The sequence below is a fragment of the Melanaphis sacchari genome, unplaced genomic scaffold (assembly GCF_002803265.2).
Source record: "Melanaphis sacchari strain LSU unplaced genomic scaffold, SCAv2.0 Contig120_pilon_pilon, whole genome shotgun sequence".
NCBI lineage: Eukaryota > Metazoa > Arthropoda > Insecta > Hemiptera > Aphididae > Melanaphis > Melanaphis sacchari.
Window position 1 is genome coordinate 470,887 of NW_020270473.1, and position 25,486 is coordinate 496,372.

The window sequence follows — 25,486 nt, forward strand, 5'->3', positions numbered from 1 at the left end:
ATAATTAATTGAAATATTGATTTTAACCAACGAATAATCATTTTCGAAAAACCATATAATATACCTTAGTCGTATTTAGACGACTTGTTTTTACAACTCAGAAACATACTCATATTATGGTTTCACTAAACAAATTTTCGTATAAATATTTAATTTTTTTTTCATTGATTTAAATATGTAGGTAAGTACGACCATTTGTATATCATTGCAGATTTTCATTAGGTTTTCATTTATACTAAAATTAAGTATATCAGATATTTTCTTTAAGATGATTAAAATATATAACTAAATTTGTTTGGGGTACTTCTTCATTGAAGCTTTTACAGAATTGTGTGTGATTCTCACAGTTGCCATTTTCCTTCCATAATATATTATGTAATTTTCAGTTACCTTAGTTATTTCAGATTTGAAGCTTAGGATCGCCGCAAAATAAATTAGTTTGATTGAATCTTTGTCAAATCTTTAATGAATATTCCTATTAATTATTTTTTAAAGTGGTAATTTATGAAAACTATCCTACCCCCCTCCCAAAAAAAAATATTAATCAGAAAAATTTAAAACAAACCAATATTATCGTAAAATCAACATATATCTCACTATGATCCTAAATCGTGTACATTTTATTATTAGTCATAATACGTTTTAATCAACATTGTTTATATTGTATATAATATATACGAGGTCGATGCTATACGAGCTTTGCAACTGTTCAATTTTATATAAACTGAAATAATTAAATATATATATTTAACATAGAATTAAAGTAATCAAATTATTTTCCATTACTCAACATACCAACTTTGTGTATTTTCTAATCAGTTTTCCATCAGTAAAAATGTATTTACGTACATTCGTTGTACATTTGTGCACTATAATAATTATAGTCCTTACTTCTTAGTTAAATAATTATTATGAGAAAAAAATTTTAAAATTGAATATATTTGTTTTCTCTGCAGTATAATATGTATTGATAAAACTGAAAAAATAAGCATATTTAGGTATAGAAATACAAATTAATTAAGCCTATATAAGTATATAGGTATTCCGATTAAATGAATTATATTTCTTAAAAAACACAGTAAAATTATTATTTCGTATAATGATATAAGCATGAATACCTAATAATATATAGTGATTTTTAACTAGAAATGTTCGTCAAAGCCAAATAGTTATAGTCTGTAATTAATAACATAGTCAAATAAATTATAATAACACATAAACATACTTTATAATCTCGTAGATTTCGGGCATTAAAACAGGTCATTATAAAGCCTATAATATTGTGTTTATAGGGTAGCTTAGTGGAAAGAAGAAATCACATCGACATACTCGGAATCTTTTAGCAAAATTAAACTACTGCAACATCAAATACCTATAGTATTATGTAAAACAAAATAATAATAAAAAATAATAACAACAAATAATATTATGAACATGATTATTTCAAACGAAGGTTTGCAGTCGTGTCGTTCGGTGGCGTGCGTTGGTGTTGTTGGGCAGTGTGGCGTTCGGGTCATCCAGATGGCGGGCACAAACGTCGAGCGCCGCGGCAAATCGGCCGACTAACTCGGACGTTGTTGACGGTAGTTCGTCTCCGAACACGTGCGCGGATGGTCTTCCTCCCCGATGGGTCAGCTCGTTGTACACGCACACCGCCGTATTTAATTTTCACTGACGCAAATTAATTTTCCCGCGACCATGCATAGCGGTTTTCCGGCGGTTGCCACCGTCACTTTATCCGTTTTGGCTGTAATTCAGCTGATGGCCGTCGTAGGTGAGTGCTACACACATTTGGTTTTTATTTTTTTTACATATTTGAGATTTTTTCTTTCACGCGATAGTAGTTATTGGAAGTCGTCCAGAAATTACGTCGTCGACGGATAGCGAAGAAAGGAAGGGATAAACTATGTTTTTTTGTCCGGTTCAAATACTGCAAAAAATAAATCTGATTTTCTACATCGTCAAAAGTATTTTTTTGTCTTTAGAAGTATGCGAAAAAAAACCTATTTGAATTCATTTCGTTGAAAATATAAAAGTCCACTTTTACACGTGAAATACGGAAATTTAATTTAAAATGTATACTTTTCAACAACAAAAAACCATGCCTCTTGGTATTTATACAAATATTCTGAACCATTCTTTCTAGATCTTTGAAAAATTACTATAACTATACTGAAATAAATTTTTATTTATTATACAACATAAATCATGATGAATAAATGAATAAATAATAGTAATTGTAATCCTTCATCTATTTTAAAATGTTTTTCGTATTAAAATAATGTCCATATCATAAATTAGTTATCTACTAAAAAACGTGATATCGTTATTGCAGTTATAATAATTTAGCAGTAAACCGTAATTTTTAAAGTCCACGAATACCCGGAAAGTATTTAAAGTATTTATTTTTTATAATATGAATAAAGTTTACTTTTCTTAGATGTAATTATTTAATACTAATCAGATTATAAGCCAATAGGCTGATTACTAGTATATAGACCAAAGTATTAATTAAATTGCAGTGTTTTTAATTAGGTAGTTTAAAATAATTTTAATCACCACAAATTACCTGTTGTCTCCGTTATTCGTCGTGGCTTCAAAAGTAATATGGAATATATGGAATTTATAAAGATTGTCGGTTTGATGAAAAAAGTATAAAAAAAAAAAAATAATTTAAACCTAACAATGTACCTATATTTGCTGTAATTACTCAATTTAGATACTGTTTTAGTTGTTTTGAATTATTTTAATTGATAGTTTAACAATAAAATTACAAATAAAATAAAGTTTTTAATTATTATTATAATTTCAATTAAATAGCATATTTTTTACGTTTAATTAATACTCATTATTAACGTATATTACGTGTTTATGTATACCTACATCAATTAACATTTTCAAGAATTGTGGAAAACTAGTTTTTTTTCATTTCAAATGAAATATATAAATTAAATTATGAATATTTATAAATTTAATAATGTTATACTACTTTAATACTATACAGGAATATTATATTTATTTCTCAATAACAGTGATCATATAATGTTTTATGATTTTCACTTCATATACTAGTTTGTAACATCTATTTTATTTTTATTCGATTAAATGTTAGATAAACATGTTACAAATTGAATAGAAAGTATTTAAAGTTTTTTCTTTTATTTAAGTACAATATATTTAGTACTTCTAGTTTAATTGTGGGCAGTGTGGATATAACTATTAGTATGAAATATTTATTATTAGTTAAAATAAAACAAAATATAACATTATAGTAATAAGTCAATTTCGTAGAAATTCTATTATTACTATACTTATTAATTTTTTAAGCTAAAATGTAATTGAATATAATTTAAGATAATAATTTTAACAGCTTTGTTTTAAAAAAATATTGTTGAAACAAGAAACTTATAGTTTATATTTAATTTTAAGATCTATACAAAACCCAAATCCATTACTACGTTATATTATTAGAAACCAAATAACTAAAATACTAATAGAAATACTCATTATTGAAATAGATTTTTAAATAACTTTTCGGTGCTTTATTAAAGTAAATATCTACACAATCTGCAGGTGGTCCTGAATTCATCGGCAGATATAAATACGAATATATTTTTGTTTATTATAATACTTTATAATATATTTCAGTATGTTTATTGTGATAGTCAGCCTCGTGACCGCATGTTGAATTGATGTTTGTTAGAGGTTTGGTAGTTTACACTTTACATTAGGTTTACCTCACCGATTTAAACTTAATTCAGTTTTATTGCTGCTTTCCGAAGTCTATTTATAAACACTTAATATAGTATATGTGTACTGGTTTAGAAAATTATTGAATATACCAGTTACATTATATTTTAATTTAGTACATTTTTTTTTCGAAATAAGATCGACAGTAATACGAGTATACTTAGTAACTTAATAAGTAATAAAAATGTAGTTTTACATCTTAATACTGTTTTTAATCATTTTAATACAATGGTGACATTTTTAAATTTATATTAACTCCGTCAATTTCTGGTGTACCGTTTTTATTTTCATTATTCGGATAATTCAAAGTATTCCGCCATCTTTATTATAAAACAACAAATACCTAATAAAGTATAGGAAATAAAATTAATAAATGTTTACTGTCATAAAAAATGTTTGAAGATTGGTTTTTATAAATGCCAAACGCTAAAATAATTTGGTTACTAAATTTAATGAAAATAACAAAATTCATTTATTAAAATAATATTTGTTTAAATGAAAATATGATAAAACATTTTTCGATTATTTGATGTTAAAAAAGAGAATAAGAATTTGAATTTACTCATCGAAAAAAAATATATTAAAATAATGACTTTGTTAAATTTATTCATCATATGAATTTCGTTGACTATCATTAAATGTATTTTAAATTAATCTATACTCTATAGGTATAACAAATAACGTAATTTCATCTGAAACTCTTGTTTAAAATATGTTTTTCACATTTAATTGTTTATTTTTAAATAAATGTACGCTTATCATTACGTATTTTGGCATTATTATCTGTAACATGCGTTGTTGAAATAAATTTAACAGTTATCAGGTTTATATAATCAATTAATTAGACTAAAAATAGTCGTAGAAATAGAACATGGGTGTATGTGCGTATATTTTGAATATTAATGGTCAGAGTGGTGATTTTGACGTAATCAGCGTAAATAATGAATAGAGCGTTTCAAAATGCTAATACATCGATTATAATTACAATTAACAATTACTGTGTGCTATCTATCACGGTATTTTCAATTGAACATTTATAACAATAATATCGTTTTATTTACACCCAATAGTTGTGTGTACGTTACAACCCCGATGGAGTATGCACATAGAACGACGAAATAATCAGCTGTTAACTCTGCGGCAATATGTTTACGAAAGCGCATATCAATAACACATTTCGACGATTTCCAAAATAACGCACATACGTGCAACCGATCTCTACCCCCCCCCCCCCCGTTATCATACCATACTATTTGTTTTTACACACGATTTGACGATAATATTATTTGTGGCACACGATTGTCCGTGTAAGACGGCAATGTATCAAAATTCAAATAATAGATTTATTTTTCACGTGATTACTAAGGTTAAAAATAACGCTGTATGATTACCAACTTAGAGTAATTTTGGCTTCTGTCGGAAAACGAATTAAAAAGCGATAAGTCATCACTGGGTGGTGTTTATAATTTTAACAAATATAAGAGATCGTGGGTATGTAAATATTTTCAGTTAATGTCTAATCAAATCTAATCATGTTTTCTGTATGTCAATTATAACGCGAATAATTATTGAAATAAATACACTCAAATTCCCGAATCCGTAAAACAGAGTGTTTAGAATTTTTCACGTTTACCATCAATATTTTTCAATATTATCAGTTAATATACTATTTTTTGCTATATATTTTTAAAAACTATGTATAATAACTCCCTAGTAAATAATAAATATAAATAAATACTTGAAAAAATATATTGTTTGTACACGATTTGGAATAATTTAGAACTAACTTTGAAGGTTTTCATAATTTCAAATTACTACTTATTATGTTTTATATGTTCAATAAAAAGAAAAACAAGATAATAATAATAATAACTCAACTATATTTATATATTTTTTTTATTCTTATTAAAAATAATATAAAGACGCCAACACTTAAATAATATATTATACAAAAACATAATCAATCTGCAATAATATTTTTATGTTAAATTATTTAATCTCATCTGTCATTTAAAAGAAAGTTTACTTTTAAAATATTCTTCAAGTAACAGAATTTTTAGCACGCTTATAGCATTCAGACCGTGTTTATGCTTAACTTATACGTATTTCCTTTCTAAGTGGTTTATCTGATCAGTCAACCTGTATGAATAAAATATACATAATAATATTATTGTTTTAAATTAAGCACTTACTATGGTCAAAAGTGAAATTCTGATATAAAGAAAAGCTAGGTGAGCTATACAAACTATATTTAATTATAATTATAAATAATACTAAGCTACAGCGAAGGTGTATCGGGCAGTCAGTACCCAGCTTGCCCGTGTCTGATAATCCAATACCAAGTATTGCTCGATCGGATGTCAACTGATCATTCAAATAATAATACAATTATTATTAAAGTTTCATCTATATATTTACGTAAAATCGATCATAAATCATTAATTTTTAATTTAAACCTTTAATAGTGTAAATTATTTCTCTTCACACGTCATCTTTTCTCAGAAATACTATGAAAAAAAATTAAATAATAACCAATTCATGAGCATTCAAAAACACACTATAAAATATTTAATATTCACCTATCGAATCATATGAATCCAGTCATGAGCGATCTGTTTACTAAATCTTGGAAATTCTTTATTTAAACGAATTAATTATAATCGTGTAAAGACATTCTACTTAATTGAAACTTATTGGTCCTATCAAGTCTCAAAGTAAAATCATACATAACCGATGAATGATTTTTTTAATCATTTAATACCACGCTTATTATAATATACAACTAGTTCTTATTAAAAAACTAAAAATAAGAATTGACTAAAGTCTTTATAAATAAAAATAGATTTACATATCTACACAATTACAGAGTACAGACAATAGGTTTTTTTATTAGAACGATAAAATTCTCTCACAAATACTATACTATTCATTTATCTTAATGAAATCATATATATACTAATTTGATTCCGCTTTTTTTATCGACTGTCTAAATTTAGGCAGTTAAAACAGTGACGCAGCTGACTTGTAATAACATCATATATTTTAAAATTTGACAAATTTTGAAATTTTTTTATAACTTATGACTACAAAAATTAACAAATTTATAATAATTAATTTCCAAATAAAAGCTTTTAGTAAAAAAAAAAAAATCAATATTATGAAGTGTTAAATACTATTTTCCTGCCTGGCTTGCTTTTTTATCAATTTAAAATCTTTATTATGTATGCAAATCTGGTAGGATGTGATTACAAATTCCAAGAAAATATTTTTATGACATAAACAATTTGTTCAATATTAATATCCTGTGCCTTTCATTAGAGACGACAAAAAAAAAAGCAATATTGAAAATAAAAATTTAAGGAAAATAATTGAATTATAATAGATATCACTATCACGTGACAAATGCAAGTATATGTATTGTATATATATATTATTGTATTATTAAACTTACAATAATTATATATTTTATTAATAACCAAATATAAGGTATTTTTAATGTATTTTTGGAATAACTTTTTTTGTAAAAAATAAAACTATCTGAATTACTTATTCTTGATTGTAATATTCATTTGTACTACATAAATATATATATCATGTTAAAAATTAACTTAAATATTTCAACTTATTTCTATTTTAATCTATTTATCCACTTTTACATACTGTGTATACTTCATTTTAAAATGTTCTGTACAAACTAAATGTAAGTACCTACTTATATCGAAATCTTATTTACCTATGTAAATTCGACTAAAAAAATTAGAATATACTAAGTACTTTAAAACTAAATATTGGCAATAGACTAAATTATGTACTTTTGACTGAATTAAATAATGAACCACTAAAATATATTGCAATGTATACATTTTTTTTTTCTAATTTAAAATTAAAGCGTTGATATTATTAAGATGAAAACATGTTTGTTTACATTAAATTGTATCATTTATAACGATGACTCAAAGATTATATTTATAAAAGAAATTAATTTAATTAGAATTTAGATTTATCTGAAAAACAATAAAAAAATTTGTTGATTTATTAGTATAATTATGATATTAATAAAGTTGAATTTTTACTGTATTTTGATATTTTAATGATATTGTGATAAGACGTAAATCTTTAATTGTTATCCAATCATACAATTCTTTATCAATTAGTCTTAAAACCAATTACGAGATTAGTTTTTGTACAATAAAATTGTATTCTTCGATAAAATCGAAGCAAAGCTTATGTATGGGAAACAATTTTTTAGAACGAACATTCAAAACTTCACCAAGTTTATGTCATAATAAAATATAAATAATCGAAAACTAAAGGGTCTTTTGTTGGGTGGGTGGTTTCAATGAGATTTCTGGAACTTTAATTTCCATTTAAAAAATAGCGTATACTCATACACGTTAACGTTGAACAAAAAAGGCTTAAAGTAATAAATTATCGTCGTATGTATCTTTTTTTACTCAAGGAGTTTTTTCTCGCTTCTTTGTCCGGCGTAGATACTGTTCTATATCAAAACTCTCCTAGGGGTAACCGTTCTTTTAATATATTTATATATATAAATATTATTTTATTCATAGGGTCGGTGCAGCTTTTGTTATCGGGCAAAATACCTGATGGTTTCGATAATTTTTTTCTTCTATCGGTAAAAATTATCCATCATAATATGACCTGATAAGTTTTTTTTTTCCAAATGCTTGAGGACTTTTTTTTCTTTTCATATAATTTACGTACCTGTGGAAGATGATTTTGAATTTTCCATAATTTTATCTAGAAATAAAATATGTGTGCGAAACCACGAGGAAAATCTAGAAAAAAACACTGAAGAAACATTTACATCACAATAATTTCGTTCGGTCGGAGACGTTCAATCTTTTTTATTTTTGGATTTAGGTAATATTTTTTACTAAATTTATATGTTTCATAATATCGCTTTACAAGTTATTGTTTGTAATTCAAATTTGTTATAATAACAAACTTATACAATTACACCCGAAAATCTGTTATTTTCTGTTGGCAAAATACGTTATATTTCATTTTTCCCTTTTAACCTTGCACCCTAAATACGAATTTATAACCTAAACAAATCACTAAAATATATATTCTTTCTTTAAATAGCTATATATATATATATATACAGGATAATGGGTTGCCACTTGTCTTTAATTTATACTTTGAATAATTTACATATTATTTTACATTAGCTGCACATACGATTCTTTATCGAATTATGTTATCAAAGAAAAATATTAATTTCCCGAGAAAAAAATAGTTTTTGCTGTATTTAAAGACATAATTTTAAAATGTTATTTTAATATAATATATGGACGTGATAAATTAATAAAATTATTAATATTATTATATGCACTTATACGTGAGCATTGCTATGCGCTCGACCAGCATTCATTGAAATCAATAAAAAATAAATAAATTATGATCAAAATGATCAAAAAAATTGTATTGTTTGCCATCTGCATATTAGATATATATAGGTAATATTTTTAATTAATAAAATTACTACACTGAAAACTCTCGTATACACACTAACACATAACATGCACAAATATGTATTTATGTAGGTACATTATATTGCGTCTGTATATAATATATGTGCATTTTTGAATATGTGAGTCAAATTAATATTATGTTTTGTATAAGTTATATTGATATTGGTGTATGGATATTTCGATTGAAAAAGTGTGCCCGGTTGTCATGCCACAAATAACAGAAACAAATGGAATAACTCATCAGGGTTTTTAACGCGCAAATAATTAAATTTAATTAATTAAATGTCTGTGCAAGAATTGTGAAAAATAATCGTATAGGTACGTCCAAAAAAAAATAATGTTTTTGGAATAGTTTCTATGTGAAAATAAACCAGCAGAGTAATACTTAAAATGTTTTTGAATAATATATATATATCTGTATAATAGTTACGGGTACCCTCAAACATCGCGTGAAATCATAGTTGAAAATGGACAACCATTTTTGCGTCGTATATATATTTATTCATATACAGATACACACATTTACACATTCACACATTCGTTGTTGCGTGTGAGTATTGCTTAAAACGACCATTTTTTTCACGCACAATAGCAAATCCCCTGAAAGTATTTCTCGTAGACGCATAAATTTCATCGATGGTTATAACGGAAGCAGCCGTGTGGGATGTCAAAATGGGATAGGCAAAAATTGGTAGTCCGGCCGACCGACTGGCTACAGCGTTTATATTACAATATACATAGTTAATATTTTTTTCTCGTTTTGCGATTTGTTTTCGGGGATAGTGAACATTCCGAAAAGCACTAAACCACAAACATTGATATAATATATTAATACATTACACAAAATAGCACATTATTTATTTTCGTGTTTCTATTCTCTCTATCGCCCAATGTTTTGAAAATGTACTACACGATCACGCAAATAATATGTATAAACATTATATTCCCACTTCCCAACTATGATTAAAGGGTTAAGGATCGACCCCATAACTGGTACAGCAGTACTTGATGAATATTAGTCCCTGGTGAATACTTGTCATAACGTAGGTATTGTACCTGTATAAAAATATCATACAATGCGTACATACTTGTACGGTTATCTGTGACTTGTGTGTTTCCTGGATGTTTTCAATAAATATATTATTAGGTATAAATGGAAAAAACTGAATGTCGCACATTTGCATGGCATTTTGAGTAGGCGATTGAACTACACCATATTTGTGAATTTATTTTACCCACTCATTATTATTTTAATGTTAACTATAATATTTTGTTAGAATAGCTCAAGAGCGATATAATTCAATAAGTCTAAATTAAATTAAATTATTGTACAAATAACGATCTGAATGAAAATTTACTGAAAATGTACTGATGTATTCATCAATTATGGTAATTATTTATCGGCATACATATTGATTTATAATATTAATACTCATTCACTGGTCTCTATTATGCAATCATTGACGTACTTGTTAGAGTACAAGTATATCAATATAGTAATAAATCGATTGTCAGAATTTTCCTTTCATTGGCCCATAGATGACGCATAGAATAAATGAAATATTATTTGTTGCACTTATTGTTTGTAAATATTGACCCAACTTGTAAGATTTGTACGTCTGTACAATTTTTTTTATATTATTTTTCAAGAAAAATATTAAATCTGATCAGATAATTAAATAAAATAAGCAAGTATTATGGAAATAAAAATAAAAATAACAATATATTTTCATATTTCATGGATAGGAAAATAAATTGTAATTAACTATAGGCAATGTACAATATCCCAAATCTAGGCGTTCAAAAACAAATAATGTACAAATAAATATATTAGGTTGAAAACGTAAAAAATAATGGAATTCATTGGTGGGGTACTCTTGTTAAAACCGATGAAAGATAATTAATTAAGGTTAAAACCAAGTAAAAAAATTATTTTTTTTCAACTTATTAACTAAACCAGTTATTTAATCTTTTTAATTTTGTATATTTTCTAAAAATTGAAAATCTGTACTAATAAGAATTTAACAGGATGATGTGTGCGTTGCACGCGTTAAATTTTATCAAATCTATGTGTATTTTCCGTGTACATATTATGTTATTTCTACCGTGTGTACTGTCTTTCTCGTTGCCAACGATGTAAAAATAAACAAAAGATGGAGAAAACCGATAAATTCTTACCCTAATCAAATTATATAACTCAGTACTCAGTAGAACGCGTATCAAATTAAATGTTCGTATAAAGTAAATTTTGACTGAAAAATATTTTACAGAAAATCAATATTCTTTTCACAAAACTAAACAAACATCAGACAACCGATTTTGGAAAAAAAGTACGTTACGATGCGTTAAATTAACTGCACACCGATTAAATATAGTGCTTTAAAGTTTAGAAGCGCTATTTATTTTTTTTTTTAAGATTATAAGTGTAGAAAATTAAGTTGAAGGTAGTTTAACTGGATTACATTGGACAAGCGATAAAAATAATAAATTTGTATTTTAATAAAATATTTATTTAGGAATTAAAAACCCTCTTCGTGAATAATTATGATCAGCAAATTATTATTCTTACGTTAAGTACATTTAAAGGGTCTCTATAAAAAAAGAAGACGTATGGTGTGAAATTTTAATGCGTTACTCTTGTATATGAAAAAATAACATTTAAATTCCTTATAAAATAACATTTAATTATCTAATTGCTTCAAATTAGACTGTTGATACTTGCTATCTATTAATATCTATCTGCTAACTAATTATTTGTTTTTCAGTAATATGTTTTTTTATAATATAATATATATAATACTATTTTATCAAATTATCTGTGTACACCAAATATTAATATATAATAATATAACTAAATAGAGCTCATAAATAAAATATTCAATATTCTTATACAAAAATAGTTTATAACTGTAAAGTACCTATTATATATATTTTTTTTTTTGGCAACATTTATAACTTGGCTTTATTCTGGTGTTTTTAAAAGGTCATTATACTCAATTATCTCAATACAGTCTAAAAATAAAATAAAATTAAGAAATAACTATTAATTTATATCTCAATCAATGTATATACGTAATGAACTAATTAACACGTAAATATTTTTTATTAAATAGATATAATAAACATCGGTAAATTGCACTATTATGGTTACTATTCAAAATTATAAATGTAAGTACTAGATATTGAATTGAATATCCTTTAATCTCCTCACAGTATCCTCAATCTCAAAATTACAGATATGTTGTTGTATTTATTTTATACATAACTTATTATTTAGTCTGATTATGTTTAAATCATGTTTGTTATAATAATGAATTAATATTTATTTTAAAGTCATAAGTTTAGTTTATTATAATAATAATTTTTTTATAAAATTGTATCAATTTTAATCAAAACTCACTTATTACCATTTTATCTATGTTTGAAGTTTTGCTATGAGTTGATATTTTACTTCCCAGATGATATCGTGAATAATTAAGTATTATTTAGTAATTACCTATTTCATAAATTATTTTCAAATATATAATGTCATGTTAAAGGTTCGAAATTAAGTTGAGGTATCGTTTAATGTAATATATATTTATTTGAAACAAGTAACATAACAATCACGATTAATTATAATAATTATAGAAGTGCATTATGTGGTCTCAGATAAATAAATAGTTACTAAAAGGAACGTTATGTAAATTATCTAATTTAATTAGAAAACTATTTTTGAAAGAACTCAACACATATTGCGTAAATCTTAGGTTATGGAATGCACACAAGTATTAACATAAATATGGTATCGTAAAATAAATATTCCAAATTAGGTTCAATCTCATAAATTTAATAGAAATAAATTATAATTAATTTTTATTGAATGTTGTAAGTTCTTCAGCATTTTTTAAATGTTGGTACAAAATATTACCTTACAAATACTGATCATCCTTAAATTTATGATATCTAGCATTACCAATTAAGATTAATTCGTTTTCTCAATTTGTCACCATTTATACTCGTAACGCAATTAAAAGTATCTTAATAAATAAAATAAAATAAAAAATATAAATTTTAAAATAACAATGGTTTTGTTTGATTAGGCTTAGGAAAATATAATAATTACAGTAAACATATGAGTTAAAGTTAATAGGTTTATCTGACAAAATTATTTACGATATAATTGAATATCTCAACTATGAGATGAATTGAAATTTATATAGTTTTATATGTTTCTAATTAAACTTATTAGTATGCTTATGATAATGAAAGTGTAATATTTTTAACTAAATTTCTCTACGGTTATAGAGAACACTTGATAAATAATAATATATATTAATTTTCTTTTAAGCATGATATTTGTATTAATAAACACATGTCAAATAACCCAAAAATAAAAATTAAAAGCACTTCGATTTGATTTGATTTTTTCCAACCAAGTAGTGTTTTAAATAAATTATGTTTTTTTGTTTATTCAAATATTTACATATTTAATTTGATATGTATTTAATAATCTAAAAATTCTTAAGCTTGAAGCTTAAGAAATTCAATTGAATTACCAGGAAGTTCCAGACAAGCTTAAATAGTAAGAATTTCTGTATTTCCTTTTGGAATAAATCAAATTAATTTTAAACTTTTATTAAAAAAAAAAACATTTATTACATTAAAAACTATACAGTTTGTTTGCATATTGGAAAAATTCTTTGAAATTTCTCATAACAATAATAATATGCAGTGATTCATATATTCAATGAATCAACAACTGTTTTATAGGAATGACGATTGAATGAATGCCGTAAAATAAAAATAAACGAATTATTTTGAAAATATGTTTGCGCGCACACTCACCGCGATATTCACGACACCGTCGACGACGATAATAAATCCGATACGCTTCGGTCCTTTGAATCATCGTTTCCGTTGTATTTAATTCACGAGCGTAAAAATAAAATAAAAAAATAAAATAGAAAAAAGTAGTTGCCTTACAATAGGAAGTCATTATACGAACTTTGAAAAAAAATAATAAAATATATCTTTCGTTTCCGAACGTTTTAGGAATTTCAATTTCCTCCATACATAGGAATTCGTTGTTTCTCTCTCTTTTTTTTTTATCCATCGTATTATTTCACCAGTATTATTATTATTTATGAAACAGGTTGGAAAGGACGCGCGCCGTGATAGTTGTTTCTGAGAATAGGTAAAAAAGAACCCTATTCTCGTGATTTACCTCGAAAGTGGTATAATCTTGGCGATGGTTTTTTTGTTCAGGTGGGAATACGCGTCTTGAACAGCAGTCTCGCGTTTAATGTTAGCGATGGTGGCCTGTGGATGGTGGGGTGGATTGGACGGTGGCGAGGATCAGAGACATTGACGTGCAACAACGAATGACTTAATTAGTTTGTTTGGTGGCGGAGAAGCAAAAGTAATTCGGAAATGGAATGGAATTGGAGTCACCGGCGGGATTTGCCAAAATGCGCGACCACGCAAAACTGTGTTTACTTTTTTTTATTTAATATGCCTGCGATGCGTTTCACTGCGTATACTTTCATCAGAATCATATTATACACACAAATAAAATGCGCAAAAGTGATATAAAACGATAAAACGGCAGGCGTTGCAACGATGCACTTATAATAATTTATATGAAATATAAAGATACGCGTGTATGAATAGTAGATGAATGCAAACGAATAATAATTGTTTTCAGACTACAGGAGACTAGATTTATAACTGACTGACTGTCAGACGAGACTCTTTGTTAACTTTGGATTCTGTCCACGTTAAATTGTTGTACAATTATAATAATAATGTAAAGATTTGGATCGTTGATATAAAAAAATATCAATTTTATTTTATTTTTTATTTAAAAAATTAAGTTGTTAAATTTAATATAATGAATTAGAAATCTAAACCGTACAATGAAGAATTAAAAAATTGAAAATTGAAAATGCATATTTTGCATATTTTGTCAGTTTTAGCTAAAAAAAAAGTGCGTATTTCATTGGTTTTAAACGCATGTTATGCATATTTCATATTTTTCTAAAACTTACACTAATATATTTAAATTAGTATTGATTATAAAACTCTAATTTTTCAAGAAAGGTATTTATCGTAATTTCAAAAATACTGAAAAAATATTTTTAGTTATACTTTTAGTTCAATAAGATATCAAAAGGCCAAAAAGTTATAAATTTTTTTTCAGTTATAAACAGTTTTTATGTATATTATTATTTTATTAATTTATTAACTACATCTAATGTATTTATTTTTTTTTGGAATTCAGAATAATTTTTTTGCATATTCAACATTATCTTAATGCATATTTTGTAATTTTTTTGTGCACAACTGCATGCATATTTTGTTTGTTTTAGTTTCTACAACTTCCGAACCCTAGTTATAACATAATAAGAAATAGTGAAGATTATTTACTGCGGTTAATATTATCTGGTCACATTGATACTATTAATGTATAAACTACGCTGTAAACGTAATACTAGACAATACTAACGATGTATAAAGAATAAATTGTAAAACAAAACTTACCCATAAACACCTATAATTCAGTTAATTTTTTGTTTGACAGACGATTTTATGCTACAAAAAAAAATTATAACTAGCTTAGATGTACGTATGTGTGCGTATGTAAAAAAGGCAATAATATACATAACAAATACCTATAGGCTATAATACGCTTTTTTCATAACTTCTATGTAAAATACTTTGAATCATCGCTACCACATAACGACGATGTGCGTCGAATCATTTTATGTGAATATTAACAATGCGTACTATAAAAATAAAGACAATAGTAGTTTATATGTAGACCTTTAATAATTTTTTATTTATTTTGAGTAATTATTAAATATTACATATGCATTTAGTTGTATAACAGATAACCGTTGTTTATTCTTATATTTAGGTTAATCAGCGATAGCTTATTATTAAATAATCGATAGTTTTGAATAGATTTTACAATAAATTTTTTACTATTTCAACAAGAAAAAAAATATAACAAAAAAAAAAATAAACAAAAATATATTTAATCGGTATTTATGTGGGTAAATCATTCATTGTAAACGCAATCCTATATGACGTTTTATATTTGAATGGAATAATTAGGTATATTGAGTTAACATAACAAGGTTTTTGTCAGCTAAATACGTAATTTGTTTTCATTTAATATTTATTTATAATTATATTTGTATTGTTCTGTTAGAAAAACCCCATAAAATAAACTACTAATTGATAATTTTAAAGAATCATATGTACATAACAAAAAAACCCTTAGATTATTTTATTCTTCAAAAATATATTTAATAACTTAATATTTTTGGATTTTTTTAAGACAAACAAGGTTTAATTTAAAAATTTTAACAATAAATTAAATTTTTATTATTATTCGACTATGTGATTTTTTCGATTGTAATATAATATAATACAGTCTTTATATAGTCTTTATATAGTTCTTGTTAACCATTAAAGTATATTTTGTTAGTTTTTACAAGTTACATTAGATATATGGTGTTAGTAATATATTATATTCTGTTTTTTTTTTTTTTTTTTTTAAATGATATCTTTATATTTCAGAAGAAACAACGACATTTTTTGCTTTTAATTTTACAGCATGTAATTTTATTATTATTATTTTTAAGAAAAGAACAAATTAAGAACTTGTTATTTTTAACCTAATAACTAAAAGTAACCTGAAGAGACACTCGCGGAGAAATCAATTATATAAATTTTCTTACGAACCGGAATAAATATCTATAAATATAAAAAAATATAAATCTTATGAAATATAATAAATTTAAGGAAAAACTATGAGATGTAAAACTTTATTGTATATTAATGTATATTATGAATTTTAATATATACAATGGCATTTTAAAAATATGTAGATTTGTTAAAATTAAAGATATTACCTAATAATGCTCATGCATTATTCTTCTGTATTAGTAATAATATGCGGATATCATATCATAAAAAAATGTATTTATGATATTTTTTTTTTTCAAATTTTAAATTAAGCAAAAATTATTAATACTATAAATACTATAAAGTATTTAGTATTACTAAATTCAGTGTGTAAGACTAAAATTAATTCAATATAGATGGAGCTAGATAAAGTATTTATTATACAAATGAATAGTTAATATTGTGTTATTAGAAAGAGAAAATAATCAGATTTATATTTATACATGAAGGAAAACCATCGATTTGAAGAAAGATGTAGTAAATTTTCTTAAAAACCTTCATTGAATTTAATAAGTGTCTGTTCTGGTTATTCTATGCTAATAGTTTTTACTTATTTATAGAAAAGTGATACTATCTAGTTTATAATTCATCCATAATATAATTTCCATTTAAAACTTACAGTTTGGAGTTCCAATACCATCGTAAAATATTAATAAATAATGAATATTGGTCATATCACTCCTGTTTTTTTCATTTTAAAATAGATAATTCAAAATCAAATAATTAGCTTTTATAAATGTCTATGTTATATTAAACATCGTTAAAACTTCCAGTTGATATCTCTAAAATGTATACGCTTCACGTGATTTTTGAGTTGTCGAGTTATTTTTTTTTCTAAAATAATGATAGTACCACGATCTGAATTTCTGAATGACGAACAAAAATAAATTTACATACTTTGAACTCATATCAAATGTATATGATAGTAACCTAAATATAAGGCGAATACATATTTTTGTATTCTGATGTATAATATATAAAATATGTATTTGAATTGCATACGGTACTTTCGTAATTCAGAATTTATGCCCAAAGTTCGAACACTGTTTTCTGAATACAATGGGAATCAAAGAGAATGCAAAAGGTTTTCATTTGTTTGGTTGCAATTGTATAAGTTGCCATGCAGAGCTAACGGAGGTGGAATAAACCCTCTAGCCGTGTTTACCGAACAGGTGGCATATACATACAAGTTTTCTTAAAATATATACACAACAGAAAAAAGTTTTCCATATGACTTTACATTACAGTAGTTTTTACTTAACTGATTGTCCAAAAAAATATCATTATTATTATTATTATTATTATTATTATTATTTTATTTTTAGTGTGGAAGGGAAATTACAGGAGTTTCTTATTACGTACATTTTTTATTTTTTTATTTATGTATGAAAACGATTTCACTGGTAGAGTAGATTAGAGCTTAAGTTATATTCAGATTATTTCATATGTATATGAGTGCACAATGCTATTCACTATATAATAATAATATACACTATTTATATGAGTGTTCCTGAATTTCGAAAACACTTCGCGTGTTTCTCAAAACAAATTAAATTCACATGAAGAATAACAATCAAATAATCATAACATTGTTTAAAATATTTTTGATTTGTTATTGGAAATTTTGAATTGTATTCTAATTAAACCAACTTCGTTTTTAAATTTTAACGCACTTTTAAAAATTATAAATAGGTACTATATTTTTTTCATTATATTATTTCTATATAAAAACAGATTTTTAAATTTAAATATAAAAGTGTATACATATTTTTTTTTAAACAAAATCCAATTTAAGTTGAAATATTTTTTTTAGATATTTTTTTATTTATATTCCAATACACATAAAATCGCTATAATATTATATAAAAAATAAACAATAGTACCGTAATATTCTAAAACTAAAAAAGTATATCATCAAAGGTCACAATTCTCTTTTATTCATCTCTTCATAATTATTCAACCATGTGGGGTTTCATTGAAGAGAAAATTTTTTAAGATTACCTATTATCAATTCTAAAATTCAATATTTTCGTTTGAAGTAGTTTTTTTTTCACTGTTTAATATACCATGGACATATTCTTCAGTTTTTATATCTTTGAGCTTACAAAAAAAAAAAAAAAATTATAAAAAATACTAACCATAAATCGTACAATAAAATGAAATTGTACATTCTACCCCGTTAACAATAATACTGTAAACAAGTTTTTTTTCATACTACGCAGTTTCTATAAGCTACGTACCTTGCGTAAGTTAAGTATACTTTTCAAAAATATCCTATTCAATAATTTTAATAAATGTTCAGCAATCAATTTTCAGCAATTTTTCAAATTAGCCTACTCGAAAATAATATGTATATTATACACTAGAACAAATTGTATATTCATACAAAACATAGCTTTGGGATACAGTATGCCACATATTTAGTACCATCTAATATCATCCCACCACTTTGAAAATTTTAATGGTGGGGGGGGGATCAGTAATTTTTAAAAACTTTTATTGGAATAGTTTCATAATATAACTAAAACCGATTTACAACTATATATTCTCAACATAAGCATACAAGTCATAATTTCAGTTTAATTAAACTCTACATTTTGATTGTTTTTTATTAGATTTTTATATTAAAATAAATATAATACCTCTGTAAAGAAACTGTTATTACATAAATTATGTTAAATCATAACAATATGGAATGATGCAAATATATAATTTAGTTAGTCATTTTAAGATTTTCGATTTACCGGTTGCCGTTTCAACTACCTATAATAAATTGGTGCATGAAAAAAATTGACACTGTGCTTTTAAAAATCACCGCTGATCACCTTGTTAAGCTTATGGTGATACCATTTGAGCAGAATAACTTTTTGCACGTTTGATATGTTATTGTTCTTTGGTCTTTTATATTGTCAACTATAAAATATATTAGTTTAATTTTATAAAGTTATAGTTAAATAATAATAATGATGAAACTGCTTAAATATTATTAAATTATTTTATATTTGACCTCTATCATATTAAAAATGAAAGCTTGCTATTTTATACAATTGAAAATATCATCATAATATTGTTTTGAAGCTATATCGTTGATGCTTTATTTAAAAATAGATAATTTTGTACCATACGTCCGACTTTTTTCGTTAATGAAAACATGTTTCTGGACACATTTTATTAAATATAATATGTGTACGATATATATTAAGTAAATACAAATTCCAAACTTTTCGAAAACCAAATATTTTATTTTGAGTAAATTACTCGAATTTTGGCTTTAGTTAAGTATACGCTTTTATTCTAGTGGGTATTTAAAATTATGATTCGTTTGCAGACTATGCTTGCATATAATTACATTTTAATTTTAACTTTTGTTTTCTTAACAATACAAAAATAATAATTAATCCTCATGAACATATAGCGTTTAATTTTTACTATTGTAATTCGTATAAGTATTATGTATAATTATATAATGATTCATCACAACCCCTAATATAAGTACAATACTGTATGTCATAATTGCATTTCTCTCACTTCATTCTTTTTAAACTGTAAAATTAGTTACTCTATATTAACGGTACACTTATTATAATATGTGTATATTTTCCACTTAGAAAAAAAAAACTGAATATTTACATCGAAATTTAAAGGGCAGAGGTTCTATTCTATTAGTTTCTGCACAGAAATTTCTTTATTTTTTATTCAACTATGGCGGAGGATCAGTCGTTCTCAGTAATAAATACCTATATAATATATATAATTTAATTATATGCGAGTTAATGCAATATAGTTTGTAATATTGGACCATCTAAAAATGATTAAAATCATTTTATGATTGTTTCAATCAATTCGAATACATATGGTACGATGACTCACGTAGTTTCATAGAAATTGTTTTGAGATGAAACATTGACATTAGCTGGTAAATACTTTTGTACATTATTTTCATATTACGTACAATCCGTTTACTGTAATACGTATAAGTTATTTAAAATTTTTTTGTCATTTTTGTGCCATATCTCTTATAAAAGTTACCATATTTACCAAATTATTCAAATGATTCGACAACGGTCCAATGAAGATATCCAAGAGTATTATCAAATAATATTATTTAAGAAGAAAAATTCCTACGATTATTTGTTATTACACTATCATATATTTCATTATATTTTTATGTTCGGAACAGTACCTCGGAATAGTCTTAATTTTAATTTTTGTTTTTCAATCGCTCGTTTTGTTTATAATTATGCGTTTTTTACACGTATAGCCTCAATCATACGTATTACAATAATCATTGTCGTATGATAGTATATTAATAATACGCACTGAAAATCATGTTTATCTTACTATTAGTGTATAGTGTGTATTTCAGTTGTTATTGTCACTACAACTAAATAGTTCTTGTAAAAAAAAAACAACTAAATGTAGCAAATTAATTGTTTTAACGGTAGACCTGTAAAACTCAATATAGTATTAAAAACGAAAATAAATTAGTAGATATCGGTAGTGATCGTAAGTTAAGAATACTCATCGATTAAATTAATACAATAAATTAATAATAATATACTTCTAATAGTTCTATTAAATATTGTATTAATACAAAAAATCGTGAATTGAAATTTTTGCTTGTTTAATTCGTTTATCATTTTGATTGGATTTTACACTAACCAATTAATGTATTAATATAAAATGTAGAATATTACTGCTCGGACTTGAAAACACATTTTCATTTTTGATTATTACACTAGTTTTATACGAATCGAGTAATATCATATTAATTAATTGATTAAAAAACAATTAATTTAAAATAAAACAAATTTCTAGCATGAAGGTTATTTTCACTGATGTGTAAAAAATGCAGAGTAAGTGCGTTTGAGTGCATATTACAAGTGTGTTACTATAAATAATGTCGTTGATGATGAGTAATAAATAAATTACTTATAACTACCACAGTTATTAACTTTCAATAGTTCAAATTATTATTTTAATTGGTCGAAGTAAGTTATTTTATTCGTCTAGGCTGCTGAAATGAGTTAATTCACAGTTTTTTCGTCGAAATGTACACTCTCCTGTATACGATATGTTAACAGTTCAATATTTGTACTTATATAAATATATTATGTTTTAAATATAATAATTTTAATGATAAAAGTTTATTTTCAAGCCGATTTCTAAGATGCCTGAAAAAATCGTATGAATACAAAATATTGTAGCAGTATAACAGTGTACGGTCGATTACCGTTTGCATGGTGTCATTCGAAAGGACGGGTAGTTTGCCGCTCCCTTCTTCCAATTCCTGTCCATGAAGCACTCATTAATTTAACGCATATTAAAATGTTAATTTCGCTAACCCCTATCCTTTGACACTGCAATAAGCAACGAGAGAGTAAAATATACGAAAAAAAAAAACAAAACAAAAAAACCCACTCTTGTTTATATTTTGTTTTATTGTTCCAGTAAAGCTTTTACCCTCTCACAATTTCACCACGCTTTAGCAAAAACACGAACACCTAACAACCCGCAACGCACGGCGAACAGGCAATTTATAATACCTCGACTGTAGGTACACTTTTGCCTATCAACCACAATCGACATAATATTGTATAAAGCACGGTGTACTCGATATCTATTATTTTTATTTTCAATCCTATTAAACTATACAATGTATTTTTTATAAGAACAGTGTTTATTTTAATAAAATAAGAACATTCTACATTTTTAAATCATATAATACCATAATAACAATCGGTAAACCGGTTAAAAATGTCTACGTTCTTGTCTTATAGTTTTGTCGAAAGTTTATTTCGATTATACGTGGCACGAAGAAAGTATAGGTTCTGAAAAGGTATATACGGGGGCAACCGGCAATGATTTAACATTATAGTGCTTATTATTGCAATAAAATAATTCGATTTTTATGACAGGTACGTGCGTGTGATGACTTTAGTACTGATACCATCATAGAATATAGAATATTTATAAATTTTGACAACGATGAAAAACAACCGTAGCATAAACATATTATCATTTAGGTAGCAACGCCACATCGGCGAAAGGTCCAGACGAGAATCAAACAGGTCGAAAATATTGCACATATATCATTATAATATATGCGCGATGCCAAACGTTCAATTATTCACCTCCGGGGAAATTATTCGTTCGCGAGTTTTTATGTTTCTTCTTTGTGTTTTCATGTAAATAAAAATATAAAAAAAAAAAAAAAAAAAAAAATGTGAATATTCTTGTACGTAAAACGTGCATACGCTGTTTGATATACCTACCTACCATTGAGTGTGAACATATGACTCTAGGGCAGTGATTTTCAATTTTTTTTTGAAAATACTTTACATATTTTTGTTTTATATAAAATTTTCATGGCACGCTAAATCACACCGAAGTTTAAACGTTCAAGTCAGCTAATACTAATTAATTATTAGTAATAATATTACATATTTCATTTTAATTTAGTCTTTATACGAATATAATTTTTCACCAAATAACCTTACAATCTTTACATCATGAATAAATACTACATTTGCATCTCTTATTGTTATAACATTTTTGTTTTTGTTTTTTTTTTTTTAATCTCTACGCATCACAATAATCAATCAATTTTGAACATGGACAACTTGACGTTTTTAGACATTTCCATATTTAAATTTAATACAGTTCAGATTCTTGAGACACACACCATAAGGATTTTCTCGGTGCATAGATTAAAAACCATTGCTTTACAACACATCCGATGTAGGACAAATAACCTTATAATCATAGGTATTTTTAACGATACAGCCTTGTGGGCTAATAACCTTTTGCGTTTTTGGCGTCGTCAGTATTGTACATGGTGTATCTTGCAATAAATTATTATGAAAAAAAAAAAAAAAAAAAATATAAAATCGCGCTTGTTTAAAATATTACATAGCAATAGCTGGTATATGTTTTTCCGGGTTATTCGCATGGAGAAGGATTTACGAGCAAGGAATATTACACGGAGAAGTTTAATAAGAACGGTGGTTTGTGTTTTTCGGACGCGCGTCGTCGCTAGAAAATATAATTTATCTGGCGAGTATAATGCAGAAAATGTGAATGTGTTTTGCCGCTACATCATCGGCGTGCGAGTGGTTCAATAAATCTGAGTCGATCTTATTTTGTGTCTCTGCCACCGGTCACTGGTATATTCGATCTAGAAAACACATGTCTCGTTTAATTTACAAGCACACACGTGTACGGATTTAATAACAGAATGGTTTTTTTTTTCAGTCTCGTTCATATAGCCATTTATGAAGGATTCACGGTTCATTGTAGCCTCACATTAAAACACACAACGATTTGAAAATAAGCGAATAATATAATATAATATAATATTAGGTATATATAAATATATACCTCTACGCAAGTGAGGAATACAGTAAAAATGTTAACGACTTGATGTGCTTTGATATTTTGAGTTGTATATTTTTTTCTTTTTATTATTATTATTAATTATTTTTATTAAAAAAATTTTAAATATTTCAAAAAAAAAAATATGAACTACATTGAAATTTATGTGAACGGCGACAGATTAACAACAAATAAAAATACAAAACATTTTAATATAATAAAAATATATGAATAGAGGAATATCATTATAATTTTTTTATTAAAAAAGAACTTAATATTTAACATAGAGAAGTGATCATAAATAAGTTAATATTTTGAATTTATTGGAAGTATCGTAAGATTCTTGTTGAATAAGCACATTGTGCGCGATTTTTAGTCAGCTTTTACATAATATGTTATTACATGTCTTCAACACGTTGAACAAAAATATAACCTTTATATGTACGTCAATAATAATACCGTAATATTTAAATTGAAAAACTACCGTTGAATTTAAATAATAATCATCAATTAACGGATGAATTTGCGCCAGGGTAGGCAGTCATGCGCTTCGTATTAGGTCTTTTAATTCGAATGAATATATTATATTATAATATTTATATCACTGCATTGGACGACGAATTTAATATGTATTATTTTCTTTTCTTGTTTTTACTGTTGGTTTTCGTTACTTCCCATAAATAATGGAGGTTATCCTGGTACTCGCGATGCTCCTCGATATATATACAATGTATATATTCAAATACTCAAAAAAAAAAATGATAAATCATGATAGATACATCAGAATTCTGTACACATTTATACTGGTTTGTATATTTTGTATTGGACTTTAAATATCGAATGGAAAACTTCTATAACGCTAATCTTTTGTAACATGAATTATTTATACTTAAATTAATTTCTTCAAAAGAATTTCAAATGCTAAATCATTAAATAAAATTGAAATAAAAGTATACGGTACACACCGCAACAAAATAACGACGAGATTACGTCCCTAGAGCGCCAATTATTTTTAAACGTTATTACATTATCAAATATGATCGTTTCTGTCGGTTAAGTGGTTATTATTCTACTTAATTTATTAATTATTTTAACTTAAAATGTAATGTAATATTAAACGCATTTTTTTA

At 25.3% G+C, this 25,486-nt stretch overlaps 1 protein-coding gene across 1 annotated transcript in view; it reads left to right on the forward strand.

Moving 5' to 3' along the window:
- The first annotated feature begins 1,573 nt into the window (after positions 1–1,573).
- Positions 1,574–25,486, forward strand: part of LOC112590841 (lachesin-like) — a 201,373-nt gene continuing 177,460 nt past the window's right edge. The window contains exon 1 of the mRNA XM_025334418.1: positions 1,574–1,774. Within this exon, the coding sequence (XP_025190203.1) occupies positions 1,699–1,774 (76 nt within the window). The 5' untranslated portion in view covers positions 1,574–1,698. The remainder of the gene's footprint in view (positions 1,775–25,486) is intronic.